The sequence below is a fragment of the Tympanuchus pallidicinctus genome, unplaced genomic scaffold, assembly GCF_026119805.1.
Source record: "Tympanuchus pallidicinctus isolate F22 unplaced genomic scaffold, pur_lepc_1.0 scaffold20, whole genome shotgun sequence".
In the NCBI taxonomy this organism is placed as follows: Eukaryota; Metazoa; Chordata; class Aves; order Galliformes; family Phasianidae; genus Tympanuchus; species Tympanuchus pallidicinctus.
In genome coordinates, this window is record NW_026294722.1 from 13,796,718 (window position 1) to 13,818,844 (window position 22,127).

The following is a 22,127-nucleotide window of genomic DNA, read 5'->3' on the forward strand; positions in this document are numbered from 1 at the left end:
CTTCTGTTTCACATGTAGCAAACAGATGATGCCCCCAAAGGCCTACTTCTTTCCCACCTCCTTTGTGGGTCTAATTAGAGACATCTATTACAACCTCACCAAAAGCATGATGGAACAATAATTACATTTTCTGTTCTCGGTTGTTAAAACTGCTGTTTATTATGGGAATCTGGCTGCTACACCTGTTAAATCTCAAAAACAAAACCTGATGATTAACTTCCAAAGACACACTGAAAGTAACCTATCCATCCAAGAAGCAGGAGCACTGCCACGAGTCTGCAAAGCATTGACACTGTTGGGCCAAACTGGTTTTCAGCCAGGACAAGCACCAAGCACTATTCATCTTTTCACCTTCCAGACAGGATGGTCCCCAGTCTCCACACTACCTGTGTTGCTTAGTTACATCAGTAACTGGTGTTCTGCTCTAAAGCAACAGAATCAGTCATGGAGTTGGTGCAAAGAGCCAACAAACCAAACAGGCACCTTTCATCAAATCTGGGAACGCCCGCTACAATTTGTCCAAATGGCAACTGCAAAGACAGCACTCCCTGTGGATGTAGGCAAGCAAAGAGCAAGACGACGAGAGTGTAAAAGATCTCAAGGATGTTAAGGCCAAGAAAGCATGTAAAGATAAAGTTAAGAACACAACACTCACCAAACTGCAGGGACCTCTCCTAAGGGCTCATGTTCAGTACTCAGCCTGTTGAAAACGGTCAAACCAAGACACCAGAGTAAGGGAGTTTAAAGCCCTTGAAGAAAGTGAAGAAACAGCATGAAGGCAGCAGCATGAGGGCTTCTGGCAGCTGATTCCTGCAGTAGGTTACTGATGATTTGGAAACACACCACCACATACTCTCCAGAACATGCTGCATTTGTGCCTGCCAGGTACTGCTCATTATGAGTTGAACTTAGATGTAACAGAAAGCACTGTGATGTTACTTTTGGGGACACTGGACATCCCAAACAGACAGGCCAGCCACACAGCACCATAAACTTCAGCTATACAATATATATATATATAAAATAACAAAATTGTACAGATGTTTTCTGTAGACAAGACCAAGATAAGCAGATTTGTTTTAACTACAAAAGACTGACAAGCAGTGTTATCTTGTTCAATATGCACACAGACAAACATTTGAAGAAGTCTACCAGAGGAGAAGGTTAATGAGCGGACTGCAGGCCTAAAGAGCCCCACAGTTTTCCTACAACCCACCTTAGGGAAGATGGGGAGAAAGAAGAGACCATCTTTTGTGAAAGGTTTCTGATTACAACAAAACAGAAGGGTACAGTTCATGTAAAAGTCTGACACACACCTCAAGCTAGTTCTCCTCTGCTTCAAAACCTGGGTGACTATTGTCCAGTAATGAATGTTATCAAACTGTTAACATTCTTTTATTTCGTGCTAAACAGAGTGTCAGCAGTAAGTACAAAAGGTTTCAACAGAATTAGAGGAAAAGATATTTCAGTATTAGTGGTATAAAATGGGATGAATTCTGTTGCAGCTTTGAGCACTCCTCCACAACATAGCAATAAATCATAATTAAGCAGCTAAGGATCTGGCACAGTTTTGTAATGCTTCTGGTTACATTCCTGTAATTTGAGCCTAGGAAGAGTAGAAGTTCTCCATTCAGAGCCTGGGTTCAGGCTGCAGAAGGCTATAACCAGTCATGTGAGCTTACCCTCCTCACTCCAGAGGCATCAAACAGGAGCAGCACAGGCTTCAGGTGTGAGATGCATCACCTCCAGCCAGATAACACCAGAGCAAGGAGCTGCTCAGTACAGAATGAGAAGGTATTGCAGAAGGGCTAGAAGAAAAACAAGGTGTCCAAAGCCATGTGGCTGTGTTCAAACAGCTCCAACAGTTCCGGTCTTCTCACGTGGTGAGGAATCCTTCTGGTTTTTCCAAATCTGTCTTTAGAGCAGCAAGAGAAAATGACTTGGAAGCTGGAAAAGTTAAGAAGGGTGTGGAGTAAAAGTGATTTTTAAAAAGCTGCTTGTTTCTATGCGAGCACCTGGCTTAGTCTGTGAGCACACCCTCAGGAAGCTCTACCACCACTGGAGCACAGTCGTCAGGCTCTGCGTCAAAGTCCCACTTAAACTTCTTCGTTAGGTGAGCTTTGAATTTTTCAGCTTTTTTCCGTAAGGCCCCATCAACTGCAGCATTACACGTGTAGGAAAAAAACACCTGAAAGAACAAAGCAGATGTCAGTGAGGTTTGTGGCACATGCTGTGCATCATCAACAGGATGTGGCAGGGAACGCTGCAAGATAGGTTCACCAGGAAAGGATGAGACTTCCGGGGAACCAGACCTGTTTGGGCCGGCCTAAGCAGAGCCTGCACTCTCATCCCACATTCCCCTCTCATCCTACAGTCATCCCGCCTCCAGCTGGCGCTACAAACATTACAGCCATAACTTTGTTTGAAGTAGCAGCATACATGCGATTAGACACGTAATACAGAATTCTGAAATATGCTCTTTGCTCAGCTGTGAGTAAAAGATCCCCGTGTGAGCAGGAGGGAAAGAAAAGCACAGAATTCACCTGCCGTGTGGGCAGCTTCACACCATGAGCTGGCAAAGCCAACAGGTGGCTACACCCATGGGTTTCCACAGCTGGATGGAGTGATCATGAAACCTCCCAAAGCAGTTCTGTAATACAGTATCACCAACACCTATTTATTTCATCTATCTTTTTTTTTCCCCCTTTAAACACTGTCAGGGTTGCATATTCAATGAAGGACACAGCATACTGTCCTGATATTCAATGAAGGACACAGCATTCTATCCTGCCTTAGATCAAATTCCCCAGAACAGAACTGCTGAACTCAAAGCTGAACGCTCGGACCATGCATTCCCCTCCATCCCACTGCACACTTGCAGTCCACCTGCACATATCCAGTGCTAAAAGTCCCAGAGGTCCCCTGCACTATTTCAGCACATCAGGGGAACCCCACAGGAGCTAAGAACTGCAGAACCCCTCACAGGAGAGGCTCTGTTTGACCGAAAGGCAAATTTCTTCTTTTCTACCAGAAAAGTGGTAACTGCTGCCAGGGGCTAACAGTAATCACTGAAGGCAACACAGCCACGCTAAGGGCATCCGCTTCATCAGCCAACATAAAAAACAAAAGCAGATGAAATCCAAGGGCACAAAAGACTCAGGTGCCCCTGAACTGGGAGGATAACCAGCAAGACAGAGTGCTTGCAGAACTCCCACTGCATGGAAGGAACAGCTGGCTGCTGCATTCTTTGTGCTGCTCTCATTTCACAGGGTTAGTGAATGAGTTGCTCTGTGAGTGTGCTGTAGATAGAAGCAGATTTTCCAGTCACCTAAAGGAATGGTAAAAGAAAATAAAACAATAATAATAAAGACTTTTATGCACCTAAATTCTTAAAAATTTCAGTGGGGGCAAATAAAATCAATTGCTTGATTAAAACAATGCTTCTCATATCATTTCATCCAGCAAGTTAAAAACAAACACCTCAAAAAACAAAGAGGAGCACAGCAAGAACCCGGAGTGCCCAGCAGAGAAATGGGGCCATTCCCTGAGAAAGGGAAGGCACTGCTCACTTATATTGAACACCTCTGACACTCCAGGCACACAGCTGCTCCTGCTGGGACTGAGCTTCTGTTGCTGGGATTTACTGGCATATTTGCTTATGGTTTTTTATTTTTAAAATCACGTTTTCCTTAGATTTAAAGTTTCAGTCTACTGCTGATCTGCTAGCAGTTACAGTGACTGGGAGTAACTAGTTTTACTACTGCTGAAGTACAGATTTGCCCACGCCTGTCTCAGCACAAGCAGTGTGTTTCTGCAGGTAGGAAACCACAAATGCCCTATGAACAAGATCTTGATGATCATTAGGGTCTTTTCCATCCTGAGTGATTCTACAATTTCAGGAAATCTTCACTTTTGCATACAGCTGGCAGGAGCAGAAAGGCTTCTTAAATGCTATCTATGCCTTCAGCTCAATAAGGTTTCACTGCAACTTCTGTGCACACTGAGCACACCTTTCAGGCTGACCAAAAGCGAGAAGCTGGCCATGAGGCAGCAGTGTGCGCCTGCAGTCCAGAAGGCCAGCTGTGTTCTGGGCTGCATGAAAAAGGGGCAGCCAGCAGGAGAGGGAGGCGATCGTCCCCCTCTGCTTGGCTCTTGTGAGCCCCATCTGCAGCGCTGCGTCCAGGCCTGGGGCCCCCAGCACAGGAAGGACGTGGAGCTCTGGGAGCGGGTCCAGAGGAGGCACTGAGATGAGCAGAGGGCTGGAGCAGCTCTGTGTGAGGAAAGGCTGAGGGAACTGGGCTTGTTGAGCTCGGAGAAGAGAAGGCTGCGGGGGGACCTCATGGTGGCCTTCCAGTGCTTGAAGGGAGCAGATAAACAGGAGGGGGAACGGCTGTTTACGAGGGTGGATGGTGATGGGACAAGGGGAAATGGATTTAAAGCGAGACAAGAGAGTTTAGGTTGGATATTAGGAAGAAGTCTCTCACTCTGATGGTGGTGAGGCACTGGCACAGGTTGCCCAAGGAGGCTGTGGATGCCCCATCCCTGCAGGCATTCGAGGCCAGGCTGGATGTGGCTCTGGGCAGCCTGGTCTGCTGGTTGGTGACCTGCACACAGCAGGGGGCTGGAACTGGATGAGTGTTGTGGTCCTTTGCAACCCATGTTTCTATGATTCTACGAAAACCATCAGCACTCTTTTACGCCAAGCTACATATTTTTAAATGAATGGTATTTGGAAGGGAAAAAAATGATCAACAGACATCATTTTGCACATGCTCAGCCCCTCTCAGAGATGTTCAGCTTCACTGCTGAAAGCCCAAATCACTTTTAGGAAAAGCATGCTGGTTCCACACAGTCACGTCAGTTGTGCCACTCCAAAACTCCAAACCCGTGCAAATGTACCAGATCACTTTCAGTACTATTTTCAAGGAAAACATAATAAGGAAGACACAGTCCTCATTCTGTGCTGCAGAATAGCCTTTGATAGTCTCATCTCTCATTGCCTCACTTCACTGGTACGTGCATGTGGACTAACTCCAGTCCATAGTGCTTCAAATGCTTGATCTGCTAAAGGCAAAGCATTATAGCAGATCAAGCTCATAGATGACGAGCGAGGGCATTTCTGTGTGAGCAACATCACGAAAACGTAAAAGGAAATGTATGTGTCCTCAGAGGACACAGGCTTCCCTATCTCTGGCAGACTCAACAGCAGCTTACTTCCTCCTGAAGCTTCTCTCTGAATTTGTTTCAATGCCTTGCACGCCCTCTGCTCTGTTCAAGAGATAGCACAGCCATACCTGCAAGGTGCTGGTCAGAAAGTTGTCCTGGGAGACGATGTCCACAAAGAAATCAGACGGGATTTCATTCAGCTGGTGATACAGGACGAAGATGAGATTGGCATAAAGCTCTTTATACTTTGCAATGGCCTCTTCAGAACGGCATAGGATGTTTAACAGCCTTTTCCAGTGCTCAAATGCATCGTATACATTCCCAATCAGGAAGCAGATAAAAGCAAACTGCAACTCAGCTGCACGTATTAAAAAAAATAAAACAAAACACATAAACTGAAGTACAACCAAAGCACACATCCTCTAAAAAGCTCTGCAGATGACTGCACAAACTGTAGGTTTAGCTCAGGCATACAAACAACATTCTGTCCTCTGAGCTATTCTGCAAACGGCAATCGATGCTGCCAACACTGATTATTCCCTAATGCTCTGCTCTTCTCCCATCTGGAGAGAAAGCACAGCATAACCGGGCAGGGCTTTTAATTGTGACTGCCAGCTCTGCAGAGCGGCGCTGCCGGCACTCAGCGTGCGGAGCTACCGGAGCGCTTCTGCAGCCCTCAACGGCGCGCAGATCCCACAGACACTGCCGGCGCTCTGCAAGCGTGCATCCCCCGTGCCGGGCCGTGCAGACACCGGCCCCGAGCCGCAGGGATGGGAACACAGGAGGGAGTGAGCGCTGCACTCGTGTGCGCAGCAATTCCGACAAAGAATGAATCGTATAACACGACGGACGACGCGAAAAACAAAAGCTCGCTCTGCAGCCCAGCCGTGCTCCCGGCCCCTCCGCGCCGCACCGCGGCGCCCGGTCCCGTAGAGCCGACCGGCGCCCCGGGCAGCACCCTCCCACCCGCCCCCGGCACGACACGGCACGGCCGGAGCTCCGCGCGGGGCTCTCCTGCCGCGCACTCACCCAGCAGCTCCTGCGGCCGGCCAGCGTAGCGCCGCGCGATCACCTTCTCCAGGGCGTAGCTGAGGTCCATGCTGTGCCTGGTGATCTCCTCCGGGCTGGCGCCGTCGGGGTACGTCTGCCGCGGCAGCTCGGTGAAGCGGATCTCGGTGCCCGCTCTCGGCCGCATTTCGGGCAGCCGCGCCATGCCCTCGGCGTAACTCCCGCAGCCCGCGTCGTACGGGGGCAGCTTCTGCCCCGCGCGGTCCCGGCCGTGCCGCCCCGCCCGCACCGGCAGCACCTCCGAGAAGGCGGAGATCTGCCCGCTCTCCGGCCGCAGCCGCTCCACCGCCGCTTCGCCGACGAAGCCGCTGAGGGAGATCCACTTCTTCAGGGTCTCGTAGGGGTACGGCCCGAGGAACGCGTCCATCTCCCGCAGGTCCCGCCCGAGCGCTTCCTCCTCTTCCAACGCGGCCTCCCGCAGCTCCTCGCTGCCCGGCTCCCAGCGCAGCGCGCGCACCTGGCGCGGCCGCAGGCAGAGGAAGCGCCCCGCGCGCGGCCCCGTCTCAGCGCCGCCGCCGCTCCGGGCCGCGCTGCAGTGCACGAAGTGAACGCCCGGCGGGACCATCTTGACGCCGCGGAAGCGGGGGCCCGCGGTCCAGCTGTTGCAGTCGATGCCGAACTCGGTGCCCTCGGGCACGCCCAGGACGACGACGGCGGCGCCCTCGAAGAAGAGGCGCTTGGCCAGCTCGGGGTCGGCCCGCGGCCCCGCCATGACCAGCGGGAGCGGCGGCGCGCGGCCGCGGACGGAGAGGGCCGGAAACGCGCGGGCCGTGCTCCGCACTGCGCCGGGCCGCCCCCTGCGCCGCGCACGGCCGTTCCGGGCCGCTTCTCGCTCCGCCTCCGCGTCGTCCCCGAGCTGCGCTGCTCCCCCGGACCGAGGAGCCCAGCTGCTCGCCGCGCCGCCCTGACGGTCGTGCCTCTGTTCCCATCCGGTCTCCCCAGAGGCGTCGCCCCTCGCCCCCCGTGGCAGTAATTCTTAACGACGGGTAACCCTTAACGATTAAACACCGACGCGAAAGAGTGACCCTTAACCGGAACCCGAAAGGGTGCTCCGTAACGCCTAGCCGTGAACCAAAAGTGTAACCTTTAACAATAACTCAAATACTTAACCCTAACATAAGGGGTAACTGTTAATCCAAACTGGTAACCCCCAAACCGCTAGCCTTAACCCTGTATGGGTGAGCCTTCATCCTAACACGAGAGGAGAAACCTTAACGCGTAACCCTAACCCAAAAGGGTAACTGTATCCACAACCCAAAATATTAACCCATGCTCCTTAATTCTAACCAAAAAGGGTAATCTTCAACCATCTCCCAAAAGGGTAACCCCTAGGCCTTAATACTAACCCAAAGCTGTAGCCCTTAAACATATCCCAAAAGGTAACCCTTAACACCCAACCGTAACCTAAAAGGGTAACTTGGAAACCGAATGCAAAAATGGAGACCCACTTAACGCTGACACTGAATGGCAACCTCCAACCCCAAAGGATAACCCTACACCCCATGGCAGGCAGCCACGCAGCATCACCAACCAACAGCTACATACAGCACCTACAGGGGACAGCCTGCTATGCAGCCCCGGGCTGGAGCCCCCGCCCCGTCTGCCCATTCTCTTTGGTGGGAAAGAGTCTGAAAAGGTCACAGAGCTGGTTTAGCCTCAAACACATTTATTTCACTTTTATTGAATACAAGAACAGTGAGCACACACGCATACACCACCGAGCACTGAAAAGGAGCATGACTGGAGGGGGGAGAAGAAGAAAAAGGGAAAAGGGGAATTAGTGAAGGAACAACAGAGCACTGCAGTTGGCTGGTAAGGTGCTTTTCAAATATAAACATTGCTGTTATTGTTACTGTTATTATTACTCATGCAATTGCAGGCCAGGTTTGGAATAAATTTGTGGGATTGGGTAAAAACAGGCACTCATGTCTCCCGCCGCTTTCAGCAGAAAGGCCTCTGGAAGAAAACATGCGGTGCTGAGCTGCCCCAGCTCAGCAGTTTGGTTTCATCCTATTTGTTTGTTGGTGCTTTTTTCTAATTTAGTTTTTAAACATCGTCACCCTTAAAGAAGCTGCAGAAACCACAGAATGGGATCCACTCACTCCAAACATAACTCATCTGAGTCCATTCTAGAGTAGTCAAGTCAACTCTAACTGTATAAGGCCACTAGTTTGAGCAGTAACCTTTCTTTTGATAACTGTGCCAAAAAGGTGATGCCAAAAGCAGGTATCTTAGCTTCAGAGTAGCAGTGGGTGGCTGTAAGGGGTATGAAGGCCACGTGAGCTCCTCTGAGTATGAGCCATGGTATGCCAAAGAACAACGAGCGCAGTGTGTGGGCCATTGCTAATAGGCGAGAAGGGCTGGATGCCCTGCGCAGGCACTGAGAGCAAGTCTTCTACCACCCGGTGTCTCTGAAAGTGCAACTGCTACTGACAGCTGGCTTGGGTGCATTTAAAAAGCAAAGAGAAAAGCAGCCTCTTTGCAACTGCCTTCACTCTTTCTGGCTTGGGGGTCTCATCTCTAAAAGCAGCAGGTCACAAGCAGGTGACCACACTCGAACAGAAGCTGAGGGAGAGCCACCACCACCACCGACCTCTTCAGGAAAGTGACAGTACTGGCATCAGCCAGCAGTTGTCCCCTGCCCAAGCAGCTTGTGCTCAGGTCTTCCATGCTTGCAGGGGAAACTGATAAACCTGAAGGAGAACAGATTTCGTGGGGACATCATGACAAGCAGCTGGTAAACCAAGGCTGCCAGAGACCAGAAGACCTGAGTGTGGTCTGCCCACAGCACCCTAATGGCTCAGGCTCTTCCTTTTCACTGTCATCCTCAAATCCATGGCAGGACTTGTTAACCACACCTGTCTCTGGGCACAGTCTGTGTGAAGGGTGGGAGACTAAAGGCAAAATGGTGCAGAATTGCGGCCCCTTTTGTTTCTTCAGGAGATAGAATTTAAAATAATTAAAAAAAAAAGAAACCTGTTTATTTCCTTTCCTTTCTGGTTTTGGTTCCAAGTCTACCCTAACCACCTGGTTCACAGTGTGCAAGGCCCTGGGCTTAGCCTTGCTATCCCCTTCCAAAGGCAGCCACAGAGGAGGCCTGTCTCCAAAGGCCAAGCTGTCAGGCTGTGGGGCAGGCAGCATCACTGACACCACCTTGACAAGTGCCTCCTTACGTGCAGGACCTGGGCTCTGCTGCCCAGCCTTGTACACTTGGGATGCTCTTCATTGATGCGACCTCCTCACTCTATGCCTTTGGGCAGCACCTGGAGGCAAGGCTGGGGAAGAACTGCCATCGTCCTCCAGCACCATCACCAACCCGCCATGCCTCAGGCAGCCCTTCCATCACACCCAGGGCAGCAGGAATGGGGTCAAACAACTGCTCTGCCTTCAACCCTTCCTACTACAAAACTCGAGTAACTCCATTACTGGAAACAATCCAAAACAACCCAACTATCATCACAGCTCAGTGAGCCGGACAGGAGCAATGAACCCTGCAGCTGTCACCTTGTTTCCAGCTGATTCTGATGCTTTTGGTTGGTGGCCAGTGAGATGACCCTACCCAGGGCTGCAGGAGCAGCATGAGCCTCTTTCTGCGCCCTTCCAACTCACCACTGACAGACCACTTCCAAACAACCCATACCAAACAGCAAACCCAGAGCTCTTGCTGCCACGTGGATCAGTCAACAGGATGGCTCCAACCTCTCCCCCTCCCCTTCTCCCTCCAAACAGCAGTGGCTGATACCTTCCCCGTTCTCTTCTTGAAGGACAAGGAGTCCCATTGTGATCTAAGAGCCTCGAAGTACAACAACCACAGTCAAATAGTTAATAATTTAAAAATGTCATCATATTTACCAGCACTGTTGATTATTTCAGTATTCTTCCCCTCCCCCCTCCCCCTTGTTATATATAATAATATACATAACTTAAATGCACATCCATATGAAACCCCTACAGGCTGCATTTTTATAAATGAAAAACCATATACATGTCATTTGCTCTGTTTGAATTGAACTCCATCCTTAAATACCTTCAGAGAACAAGAGGTTAGACAAGTGCACAGAGAAGAAGATAAGGAACAGACGGGGAAGAGTTAACAGAACCACAAAAGATGCAAAAGAACCAGCATGGAACGAGGAGAAGGGTGAAACCACACTTCCAAATTGGAAAATAACTCTAAAGTAATAAACTCAATGTTTTTCTCTCTTCTTTCCAGAGTGGGGAATGGTTTTGCTTCTGCTTGTGTTTGTCTGATTTCAGTTTGCTTATTTCTTGCTTTGTTGCAAAGCAGTTTTTGTTTCATTCAATGTGCAACAAATGAACTCATGATTGTGTATCCTTTAATGTAACATGCAAGATGGTGGCTTATTGTATTATTGTTGTTATTATGATTTTTAAATCTTATTTTATCACCAATCCAGTAAATTCTTCAATTTTTTTTCTGCAAAGAGGGTTGTATTTTTTTGTTGGTGTGTTGCTTGCTATTCATTTCCAGCATATAGCAGCAGTGCAAGGATGCGTTTTGTTTCCTGTTTTTATATATATATATATATATATGTACGTATGTATATATATATATATTTGCTATTCCTTTTTTAAAAACTTTTTGTCTCTAGCCATGAACATTGCAGCCAGGATGTCTATGTTTTGCTGACAAATCCAGCATGAAGGCTCCTTCTTCACTGTCCTCCGGGTCCAAATACCGATGCTGACTTCATGAACATGTTGGTCAGGATTCCTGTACAAGGCAAATGGAAATGACTGGTCACGGGGTGCAGTAACCTTCTGACTATAACAGGGTTCCTGTTTGTTGAGAGCAGTGGACAGTAAACTTGCAAACTCTCCAGGCCACAGTTTGTATTTCTTTACCAGAACCTCTGGCCATTAGCTGGACCTCTCAGTCCACTGAGCTGATGTTGGTGTTTGAGGAGATACCAGCAGATCACTGCTAAAGGCTTCTTTTATTTAAGCCATCACTTAAAATCAGGTGGCTCCCTAAGAAATACAGAAACATCTGGACTCTTCATATTGTGCTAAAGGAGGTGAGAGTAGACAGATGCAGTAGCCTCTCTGACCTTCCATTGTGCAACAGAGCCAGTTACTTATCCAAGCTTAGAAGTTGCCTTTCAAAATCTTCATAGAGAGAGACGGACCTCTCTTCAGGGAGATAAACACCAAATCCATTTCCAAGATGCCTCTCAAAATGCACCTACGGTCTGGCAGGCTAAGGAGCTTCTCATACACGCAGTGCAGCTGCCTTTCAAACCTCCTTTCCCTTTTTCAGCATGCTCCTCTGCCTCTTAGCTGCTCTGATACAAAAGCGTTTTGGGCTGTGCCACAGCTCCGCTGCAGAAGAGCTGAGACAATCTCTTATGGGGGAGCAAAGGGGTCAGAGTAAGGGGGTAAGAGTGGGGCAGGACTCCTCAAGCCAGCTTTGCTCTGGAAAAGAGGACGTGTAGAGCTGTGTCTGCTTTGAGGCCTGTGTGGGAAGGTGCAAATCCTGGGTGGGAATGGGTTTGCAGAACCTGCAGCCAAGCTTCTCATTATGGGTATCACTTTTCTCACTCCCTGCACAGGGGGACAAGCAAGTCCTTCCTCTTCACATGCAAATGATTCTGACTGCTTTGCCAAGTAGGACATCTGCAGCACTGCTTTTGGTGACTGTGGTGCTGGCTTTCTAACAACAACCACATGGCCGTGCCTGCAGTCAGTCACACTGGAAGCACTGGCCAAGAGCTGCCACTCCTATGCAGTTGGTGGAGTCAGTCCCAAACATCAGTCATGGCCAGCTGTGGAAATGTGCCCCGGCCGTTTTGAGTAGGAACGTGAGCAAAGCCCGTGCGGTGTGGAAATGCATGCTCTGCCTGTGCAGTCACATGGGGGACTGGGCCAGTGAAGAACCTTTGCAAGGGACTCCGCTGTCTTTTCCACACCATATGGAGAAAGGGACATGCTGTGGCACTTGTACAGTTACATACACCTTGTACACAGCAAATATAAATTGCACCTGATAACTTCTCCACCTACCTGAGGTTTCTTGTCCCTTTCCTCTGGAAAAGGTTCTGTTTCTCTGTATACCACAGCTTTGGTTACCAGCATGTCAGGATGCTGTAGTTTTGCCTCTTTGATTGCTAAAGCCAGTGCCTAGAAACCAGAATGATGAAAGCATTCATTGCCACTTTCCTGAAGTTTGGTATGAATACTGCTCTCAGCCAGTGGATAGAAAGCAGCTGGAGTCGAATGGGATTCTAGCAGACACAGATGCAGAGATTCAAAATGCAACCTACATGTAATGGCCTGGCAGAAAAGACTGGAGCTCACTACTGACCACAAGTTCATACAGCAGTGGGAGGCCATGTGCTCCCCCCTTTACTTGCTGTCTTTCTGTAGAGATATGCAATGTCCCAAGCTCCCTACTGAAACCCAAGCAAAGGAACAGCAGATATTCTCTGCAGAAAAACTCTACTAAAAAAACCAAAAACAAACAAACAAACAAACAAACAAAAACCCTAAGATAGTTTTCTTATATTTATTACTATAGTTCTAAAAAATTTAAGAATTACTTTAGAGCTTGCTCAAGATCATTTTGAAATACTTTAGAGCTTCAATTTTGTTTTCAAGCAACAAATTCTAAAGGATTAGGTCCCAGGAAAATGACCCTGCAACCTGAGAGATCTGTACCAATATCTGATATTTCATTACAGAAGTTTGTCGCTTTTTGTTCCTCTGTCAAGGAGGTAAGATGCAAAACAAGGTTTCCTGGAGTGCATCAACCCTGAGTGAGACTGTGCAGGAAAGAAAGGGAGAACCTGGGCCACTTCACAATATTTCAACGGGGAAAAGGCAACTGGAAATGTATTTTAAGGAAATTAAAAGGTGAGCTCATAGCTGGGTTCTGTGCTGAAATACAATCTTTACTGCTGCTTCATTTCTGCAGCAGGTACTGATGGGGGCTGGGCTGGGAGCTCTTGGTTGATAAAAGCCAAACATTCCTGCTATTTGACAAGCCAAGTGCATGCTGACTGACATCCCTCATTCTGAGATGGAACTGGGGTTTTCTGTGAGCACCACCGCATGGTCCTGGGGACACAGACAACTGCTCCTACCTGGTCCTGGTCCACGTCTTCATCTCCCGTGATAATTATGCGCTTCTCTATCCTGGTCTCTGAAAATCCTCCTTTCACAGTCTGTGCAACAAGAAGAAACAGCACTCATTTGCACCCCCCAGGACCTGCCTCATCCCCACACCTTGCAGGCTACAGGTTTCTGGGGCAAAAAGCCTAATTCAAGGCCTTGCCTGCAGCATGTGGTCACAGGACAGATAATAAAACTCATAAGCCATGAGTGCTGCCTATGCATGTGAGGGAGAGGAGGCCAAAAAGGCCAATGGCTTACTGGGGTGCATTAAAAAGAGCATGTTCAGCAGGTCGAAGGAGGTGATCCTCCCCCTCTACTCTGCCCTGGTAAGACCTCATCTGGAGTACTGTGTCCAGTTCTGGGCTCCCCAGTACAAAAAAGACAAGGATCTCTTGGAAAGAGTCCAGCGGAGGGCCACGAAGATGGTGAAGGGCCTGGAGCATCTCTGCTATGAGGAAAGGCTGAGTGATCTGGGTCTGTTCAGCCTTGAGAAAAGGAGACTGAGAGGGGACCTGATCCAGGTCTATAAATATCTAAGGTGTGGGGGGCAGAATGGCGAGGCCAGACTGTTTTCAGTGGTGAGTGGAGACAGGACAAGGGGAAACGGCTGGAAACTGCAGCATAGGAAGTTCCGCACAAACATGCGCAAGAACTTCTTTACAGTGAGGTGACGGAGCACTGGAACAGGCTGCCCAGGGAGGTGGTGGAGTCTCCTTCTCTGCAGATGTTCAAGACCTGCCTGGATGCCTACCTGTGCGACCTGCTGTAGGGAACCTGCTTTGGCAGGGGGGTTGGACTCGATGATCTCTGGAGGTCCCTTCCAACCCCTACAATTCTGTGATTCTGTGATTCTGTGAGACAGATGGCACCCAGCAAGTTGTTTCTGGAAGACATAGCTGCCCACCAGAGAAGAGACAATGCCAACATAATCTTAGGATCTCCTTGCATTATTTCCTGTATGTCCCACTAAACCTGATGTAGTGCATGGTTAGAGCTAGCATGACACAGGTAGGGCAGAAGTGGGCAGGAGCACGAATGTGAGATGTGTAAGGAAAAGGGCCAGCAGCAGGTACTGAGCACCTCTCTTGCTTGCTCAAATCTCTTGCTGGATTATTTCATTTATGTGTACTTTATTTGGGAATGAAGTGGCCATAGGCGAGATCCACTGATGCAACTACCCCTCCTTAGTTTTCTGTCATCTATTCCCCCCCCTTCCCCCCCCCAACTTAAGCTGCTCCAGCTGTAATAAATCAGACATAGTTGAGATAAGGTGAGGTGCTCCGGCACTGATGTGAATTACCTGGCAGCTGTGCTGTGGGATTTCTAGGCAGGGGGCATCTGGGCCCTGGCTCTAGGTATGTCTGGATTCACACACACCAGCTACGTGGACAAGGGAGTGGCGCACATACTGGTGGCAGTCTACTACAGTCACTTCCATCTCTGCTGATGCCTTCAGGGCACAGAGCTTCAGAAACACTGAGTTCCTTTTCTACCTAATGACTCCCTTCCTTCCCAATATACCAAGGCACACAGGTGGGCATGGCACTCGGGCACAGTCCATGTGGATGGTATGCAGGTGATGAGCACCTGATGCCTGTCAAACACAGGCCATCCTTGTCTGAAGTCCCCTGCAGTTGCATCTGGCTGAATGGGATGGGTAGCACAGCTAGGCTGAGCAGGGCCAGGGCACTGTGCCAGCTGATGACTTCCAACAGGTCAGCACACACTTTTTCAGCTTGTAAGGAGGAGAAAGGCATCTTCCTCTGTACTAGGCACAGCATGAATCCACCTTCCTCAAATTCCAGTGGCTTTCATCAGACCCTCCCCAGCTGCCCTGTTTGAAGATGCTCTTACCTTGGTAACATGGGTAGTGGTAGAAGTAGAGAGGGTTTCTGCAGTGGCACTGAATATGCTGGTGAGCACTTCCTTCCCAGCAGAGCTGCTGCTGATCTGCATGACAGAGAGAAGCAGCTAGTCCCCAGGCCCTAAACTTCCAGTACCTCTCCACTGGCACAGAGCTACAAAGGTGAGCATGTTAGCATGTTTCTGCCTTGCACAATAGAGAGCACAGCAAGGAAGAAGGTGCTGCAGATTCCAACTGGGTACCTGCTATTCCAGGGCTGGCGATAACTATCCCAAGCCCAGACATACAGAAAAGCTCTCTCTGCAGTGGGGAGATGATCTGACCATCTTGCCCAGCCCTGACTGCCAGCCCCGGCCCAGGGTTGACTCCCTCCAGTGCTCACTCACCGGTGACACGGAGCAAAGCTCTGACGTAGGACCAGCCCCTTTCCCAGGCTTGGTGGCATTATCCTGAAATCAGACCACACAGGCATGTGAGCTTGAACACAACACACAGGTGAGCAGAGCAGGTCACCCTGGAGCCTTCACGTCCCCTCCCCACCCCAGCAACAGATCTACTCTGGTCTCCCTCCGCACAGTAGGAGGCCCCTGTGGGATGGTGGCAGGTGTGGGACCCCGAGGGGCCAGTCCCACTTACTGAGGTTGTTGGTGTGGTCTCTGTGGTGACAGCACGAACAGAGGCTGATACATCTCCGCTGCCAGGCATGCCTCCTTCCACCTGCCAGAGGCAAAGGAAGGCCAATGAGTTTGGAAGTGCCTGTGAAGGGGTGACATCTGCAGGCACGGTGCTTTACATCCTTGCTGCCAGAGAAGCGACACACATGGGCCCATCGCCCTCTGGAGACATCCCCACGTGCTGTCACATGGCAGATGGGGTAAGGGAATCGGGTGCAGAGGCTGGGTTCAATGGTGCCTGCATGAAAAAGTAAACGCAGGATATGTTTGGACAAGATTTGATGTTTTGGGGACTCTGGCAAGACAAGTGCAAGAATAGAACCCCAGTGGCCTCTCTCAGCCACTGGCCCTCACAGTAATGCTGCATGCAGACAGGTTTTGCTAAACCGAGGCTCTGCAGAACCATTGGGAGAAGGGGCCATGAGAGGATGGACGCAGCTGCATCACCTGGGCTGCTTCTGGGGTGCTGATCTGGTGGGCAGTGGAGGCATCTTCGGTCTTCTTTGTGTCTGGCCCCAGGCTGACTGTTAAAGCATCCGTTTTTGGGGCTGGTGACTGCAGAAAAAGCACAGCAAGTCAGTCACTGCTCCAAACCACCCTGCTTCCCAGGGTGCAATGAGATACAGCTCTGCATGGGGGACACTTCAGTGCTCCTCCTGAATCAGCCTGCATGAGCAGTTCCCCTGGAATCTTCTGCAAGTGCCACCTGCATGTGATATCCTGCAAGTGTCATGCTGAGCCTCACCTGAACAATGAGCAGAGCCCAGGCCACTATCCTAGGCTAATGGCTACCACACAAAGCACCCTGTATGACTGACATATTCTAAATTAGACCCAGTACTCCATCTCCAGGCTTTTATGGAATCTTTTTTTGATAGGTTCACAGATACCACTGATAAACTGGTTTTCAGAGCATGTGAGACCCAACAGACCTCGCTCTCTTATGACCTAAGGTATTTCTGTGTACTGCATCAGTCCCCGACATCTGTGGTGACAACTGCCTGTCAAATGGAGGCTAACTTGGAGAATGGAGACAAATTTCCAGCAAGTTCACAGCATTTCTGAGTCAGCTGTGCTCCCTGCCCAGCACTGGTCACACAGCACCATGGAGGCTATAAGCCAAGCCTGTGGCCCAGCAGCCCGCTGCACAGTGCCCCACAAAAGGCCTGGCTCAGAGAAAACTCACTTTCTTCTGCAGCTTTCTCCTGGATCCAGGGCAGGACTCATGCTGCAGGGGGCTCCAGGAGCACCCACCTGGCCGGGGCTGGGAGCTGCAGCCAGCGCTGACTGAGCCAAGCACACAGGAAACCCTGTGCCTGCACCAGAGGCCATGATAATTTTGTCTGTGGTGGGGTTGGCCCTACTGTCCTCTCTCAGAGGCACATGTTCCACTTCTGCTTGCAGTTTTCTTCTATGCCACATGCAGTTTCCTCAGCCCTGCTGATAAACACTCCACGACATTTGGGGCTGCTCCGGCAGGCTACTTTGTCAATCTCTCCAGGCACTACCAAACAGGTTAGTTAGCAGCACATTTCTCTTCACGCTCAAATTTCATGCAAAACACAGGGACAGGGCCAGTGGTTATAACACAGAACACACCCTTCCAGCTTCTGATGTGCCGCAGTGACGCAAGGGGCAGGGCAGGCAGCCAGACACAGCACATGAAGAGGTGAAGATGACTTTTCTGGTTATCAGAGTCACAAAACACAAGACAGTGCCATGCACCTGTCCAAACTGAGTGAACCATGCAAGACAGACAACAGCATGCATGACAGTAGAACAATTACATTGGACAGAAACCCAGGGCTGTATGAAAGCTAGCATGCTCTTCCAAACTGACGTGGGACTGCACACCAATGAGGCAATGCCAGGCACCAGTACAGAGAACATGGAGAGACGGTAGCACCAAGACAACGTTGGAGGAACAGCTTCCCTGTGTACCTCTAGCTGGGAGATGGCTGGGCTGGGCTGGGCAACCTTCTCCCTGGCTTTGCCATCCTCTTCCAATCCAGGAACTACTTTGAAAGTATGCTGGAAGGAAACCAGGCCTTCATCTTCCATCTCACTCTTGTCTTTATCTAGCTCAGGCAGGCTCCGGGAGATGTCCTCAAAGGCAGTCCCATGGAAGTCACCGATCACTGTGAAGTCCACCTCTGCTTCCAAGCTGGAGGTTGAACTGACCGTGATGCTGGAGCACTTGCGCTCGATGGCCAGGTGGTTGTCCTTCAGAAACACTGAGTCCTTCTCCTGGTCCTGTTCCTCATCGCCAGTGTCGCTCTCGGGAGCCCTGTGCCGAGGTGGCTTAGCTTTCTCCTCGGTGCCCTCCCTTAAGCCTGCTCTCTGAATGAGACACAACGGAGGAGAGAGACGGAGACTGAGCGCTGCACGGCACGGCAGCACTGGCTGTGCCGATGGAGGAGAGGGGAGGAAGAAGAGAAAAGGCAGCAGCAAACGTCACAGAGTAGAGTCAAACACAACTCAAGCACAGAAACCGAAACCTTTCTGACAGCAGCAACTTTGCAGGGGTTTGGGGAGAAGGATTATTCAATCCAGTTTTGCCAAAAGCCTACTGGTAATTAATCACTGAAAAAAAGGGTCAGTCACACAGAAAAGCTCGGCCAGCTTAGAGGCACATCACTGCACCTGGTGAAAGCAGATGTATGCAAAACAACAGTTCTGTTAATAGACATTCAGAAACAGCTCAGACGCCGATGCTATCATATGTCAGAAAAACTGAGCATGAGAAAAGTGTCCCATCAGCCAGGTAGGTTGGTGGAGAAGCGAAGGAGCGTGCCAATTGCACTGAGCTCAGCCCAAGTGGAGCATCACGTGTGGCTGGCGGGGCAGTACCCCGAGGAGAGCCAGGCACATCACACCCCCCCACACTTCCCAGTGCCCTCCAAAGGACTCGTGCAACCAGGGCTGGCTCCTAGGGATGCAGACTGTGTGTTCAGTCAGTGTAATTGACAGCACGATCAGAGCCAAGGGAAGACATCTCTCCACTAGCTCCTCCCCAGACGTGGACATATCTCTCAACTCTGCCATCAGAGGGTGCATTCCCTTCGCCATTTTGCTATGAAGTGATAGGAAATCGAGACCCATGCATTTACTTGCTTTTGATTCTCTTTAGGAGATCAGCTCCTTGTTAGCTTTAGAATTAGCTCTAAGCTGGCTGATGCAACAGAGGAAGCCCATCTCCCAGGCTACAGTCCAAGCATTTGCAGCTAGAGCCATCCCCTGACTCTGACAGCACAGGCACCTTTTGTTTGCGGTGCTGGGAGGTTGAGAGGTATGAGAAACAGGGTGACAAACAAACTCAAGAGAAACACGCCTGCGTACACTTGTGTGCGTGTACAAATACATTCATAACAGCTCTACAATGGGGAGAGGAGCTGGAAGCAAATAGTCCTCAGCTGCTTAAGGTGAGCTATCACACTATGGCAAGAAGCAGTTAGTAGAACAGCACTGAGACCTTTAAGACCACTGGAACAGCAGTCTTTAAATTCTCTTCTTTCAGGGTGGATTTTAATGACGGGTCAGATAAATCCTTTTCTTCCCCACTTGGTTCCTGAGATTTGCTCTGGATTAGAGAAAATGGTTAGTTTTAAGAAATTAACTCTAAAGAATCTGATCTAGTGCTTACAAGAGCAAAGTAAACTATTTCATCATCCAGCCACCAGCTTGCCAAAGACAGGGTAGGATGGGTAAGGCTGGCGAGCTAAGCAAGAAGGGATACCAACGTAAGAAATGCAAGGGTGAAGCTGGAAGCGTGGGCACTGCTGCTCAGTGTGTGCGCATTTGTGATGGACTCACAGCTTCTTAAGCCACCCCCCATCTCCCTTTCTTGTTCCTGGACATGAAGCTTGGGTGGCATTCTTGAAGTAGCCAAAATGTTGGGCGGAGGGGAGGTGTCACAAAACAAAAGCCAATGAACCAACTGGCCAGCGGGTCTGCATTCAGCAAATAAGCCTGATCACACACACATATACATAAAAGGACAGGGGATGCAAAGCAACTGTTCTCAGTCAATGGATGTGTGAGGTGCCACTGAACATGGTAAATAAAGAGCCACACAACATGCGCATGAACTTTCCATCCGGACAGTTCATTGGAAGAGTTACCACGGCTTCTGCCAGTGTGAGTTCACAGCCGGAGTCAGAGGAAGCCAGGTCAGCACTGCCTTCTCCTTCATGCTCCAGATCAACAGAAACATCTTCCTTCAGAGACAGGAGCTGGGAGGAGCCTCCTGGACCAGCTTGCTCTCGTCCTTCCTGGGCTGTCCTTTGTTCAGCTTCACTTTGCTCAAACATCTTAATCTTAGATGCCACTGAGGTTTTCTCGTAGCTCTCACTGTCCTGCCAGCTACCCAGGAGTGGGGCTTCAGTGACACCTCTGTGCTCCTGGCACACAGCTTCAGTTGCAGCAATACACATCAGTGGTTCAGACTCTCTCTTCTGTATTCCACTGCTCACTTGCACCTCTTCCCCATCTTCATACATAAAGGTTGAGAGCTGGTACAACTTGTTGCCTTGACACAAACCTGTTATAGGAGAGTGGGAATGCAAGACATCAGCATCTCCTGGAGACTGCAGTGGCTGCTCCAGAGCAAGGTCTCTAGCAGTTTCTCCTGCCATAGAGCTCCTGCCTTGCAGAGCTTGTCCTGCATTAAACTCCAAGTCACAGGCTGGCTCTTGTGCTTTGGTATCTGGAGGGAGTAGCCCTCCAGACTTAGGACCCTTTTGGGGCAGGTGTTCTATTATGATCTCAGCCTTTTGTTCTCGATCTTCTGCCTTGGAAAGCAGCTGTTCCGTGCCTTCCCCTCCCATCAGCTTTCCCAATTTGGGCCCTATGTTCTGGGAGAGCCCTTTCATCACAAGCTGTTCCTGCTGGAGTGCCTCTTCTGCAGCTCTCAGGGTTCCCTTTGCAGCAGAATGATCTGAGTTCTGGACCACTTCCCCTGTGGTGGGATCTCTGAGCAGGATTGTCTCCACTGCACTGCCTTTGCTATGGTGTGGTCCTCTTGCAATAGGATTTGCATCTTGGTATGTTTTCCTTGTAGCAAAGTGCATGTCATGTTTTTTTTCTATAGATTCAGGACTCACATCCCTGGGTATTACCACCTCTGTTACAGGGCTCATGTCCTCAAGTGCTTCTTTACCTACTGCAGGGCTTGCCTCCTTGCATGCCACCTCTGTTGAGGGGTTCATATCCTCAGGTGTGCCCACATCTCTTACAAGGCTGGCACTCTGGGACAGGTCTTTGCCCTCGGGTTTCATTTCCTGGGCTGGCTCTGCAGGGCTCATTTGCTGAGGAGGAGTGCCAGGGGTGGGAATGCTGGGTTCATTCTCCTCCGGCCCCACAGTGGCATGAGGGGAGCTCTGCTGAGGCACAGCTGATGGGGATAATTTTGTCTCTATCTCTTCCATCTGTAGAACCATTGTGAAGCTTTTCTCCTCCTCCCCATCAGGTAGGCTTCTTTCTGAGAGCCCCCACTCTTCTGTGGAGACATCCAAGCCCCACTGCTCTCCTGCAATTGGATTCTGTCCTGGGCTTTGTCTGGGGTCCTCAGCCCTCTTGAGAGTGCATGGCTTCAATCCTCTTACTGACTTTTGCAGATCCTTCTCATCTGACCCCACCTCTTGGGAAAATAACATGGTTTCATCTCCCTCCAGTGTTTTGCAGCTGGTCAGACTCACTGATGCTTGCTCTTGTTGCACTGTAAAACCTTCCTCCTGCTCTGAGGGAGGCTGTCTTGGCTGTCTTGCAGGGCTTGTCTCATCACAGTCTGTCTCAGGCTGGTCTGGCACTACAGAAGGTTTTTCTGACACTGCTTCCTGCTGTGTGTACGCTGAGGAATTGCACTGGGACCTTTCTCCCGGACATGCCATGGGCCTTGGTCCTTCCCCTGCCCTATTCACCATGGTTTCTTGCTTCACTGCTGAGCCAAGCTGTCCTCCTGCCTCTGTGAGCAGATGTGTTTTATTGTCCTCCTCTCCCTCCAGATCTCCTAAATAGATGATCCTCTGTGTAGCAGAAGTCTCTGTGTTGTCGTCACCGGATTTCACTTTAATTTTAATGACCTCTGTGATTGCAGTTGGTGCTCTGGCATCCTGCTTCCTAAAGGCTGCAGAAACGTGCTCCTCAGAGCCCATCTTGCTTTCCCCATGGACAGGGCCTAGCACCAAAGCCTCAGCCCTTTGTCTCTCTTCATGCTCCTGATG

At 50.1% G+C, this 22,127-nt stretch overlaps 2 protein-coding genes across 6 annotated transcripts in view; both read right to left on the reverse strand.

Annotated features, from left to right (window-relative positions):
- Positions 1–1,043: 1,043 nt before the first annotated feature.
- AAR2 (AAR2 splicing factor) lies at positions 1,044–7,008 on the reverse strand. Its single transcript, XM_052683702.1, has 3 exons — positions 6,196–7,008; positions 5,295–5,524; positions 1,044–2,188 (listed from the first exon to the last, which is right to left on the reverse strand). Exons 1-3 carry the CDS (start codon positions 6,944–6,946, stop codon positions 2,021–2,023), a joined length of 1,149 nt encoding a protein of 382 aa, XP_052539662.1. The 5' UTR covers positions 6,947–7,008; the 3' UTR covers positions 1,044–2,020.
- An 874-nt stretch (positions 7,009–7,882) lies between these two features.
- The window catches only part of EPB41L1 (erythrocyte membrane protein band 4.1 like 1), a 69,201-nt gene continuing 54,956 nt past the window's right edge, over positions 7,883–22,127 (reverse strand). For 2 of the 5 annotated variants that reach the window (XM_052683694.1, XM_052683693.1), the window contains 9 exons: positions 19,379–19,486; positions 17,848–18,246; positions 16,354–16,461; positions 15,869–15,949; positions 15,619–15,681; positions 15,223–15,318; positions 13,338–13,418; positions 12,259–12,375; positions 7,883–10,969 (listed from right to left, as the gene is read on the reverse strand). In XM_052683694.1, the coding sequence (XP_052539654.1) occupies positions 10,961–10,969; positions 12,259–12,375; positions 13,338–13,418; positions 15,223–15,318; positions 15,619–15,681; positions 15,869–15,949; positions 16,354–16,461; positions 17,848–18,246; positions 19,379–19,486 (1,062 nt within the window). In that variant the 3' untranslated portion in view covers positions 7,883–10,960. The remainder of the gene's footprint in view (positions 10,970–12,258; positions 12,376–13,337; positions 13,419–15,222; positions 15,319–15,618; positions 15,682–15,868; positions 15,950–16,353; positions 16,462–17,847; positions 18,247–19,378; positions 19,487–22,127) is intronic. The other 3 variants (XM_052683696.1, XM_052683695.1, XM_052683697.1) reach the window with 2 other exon arrangements.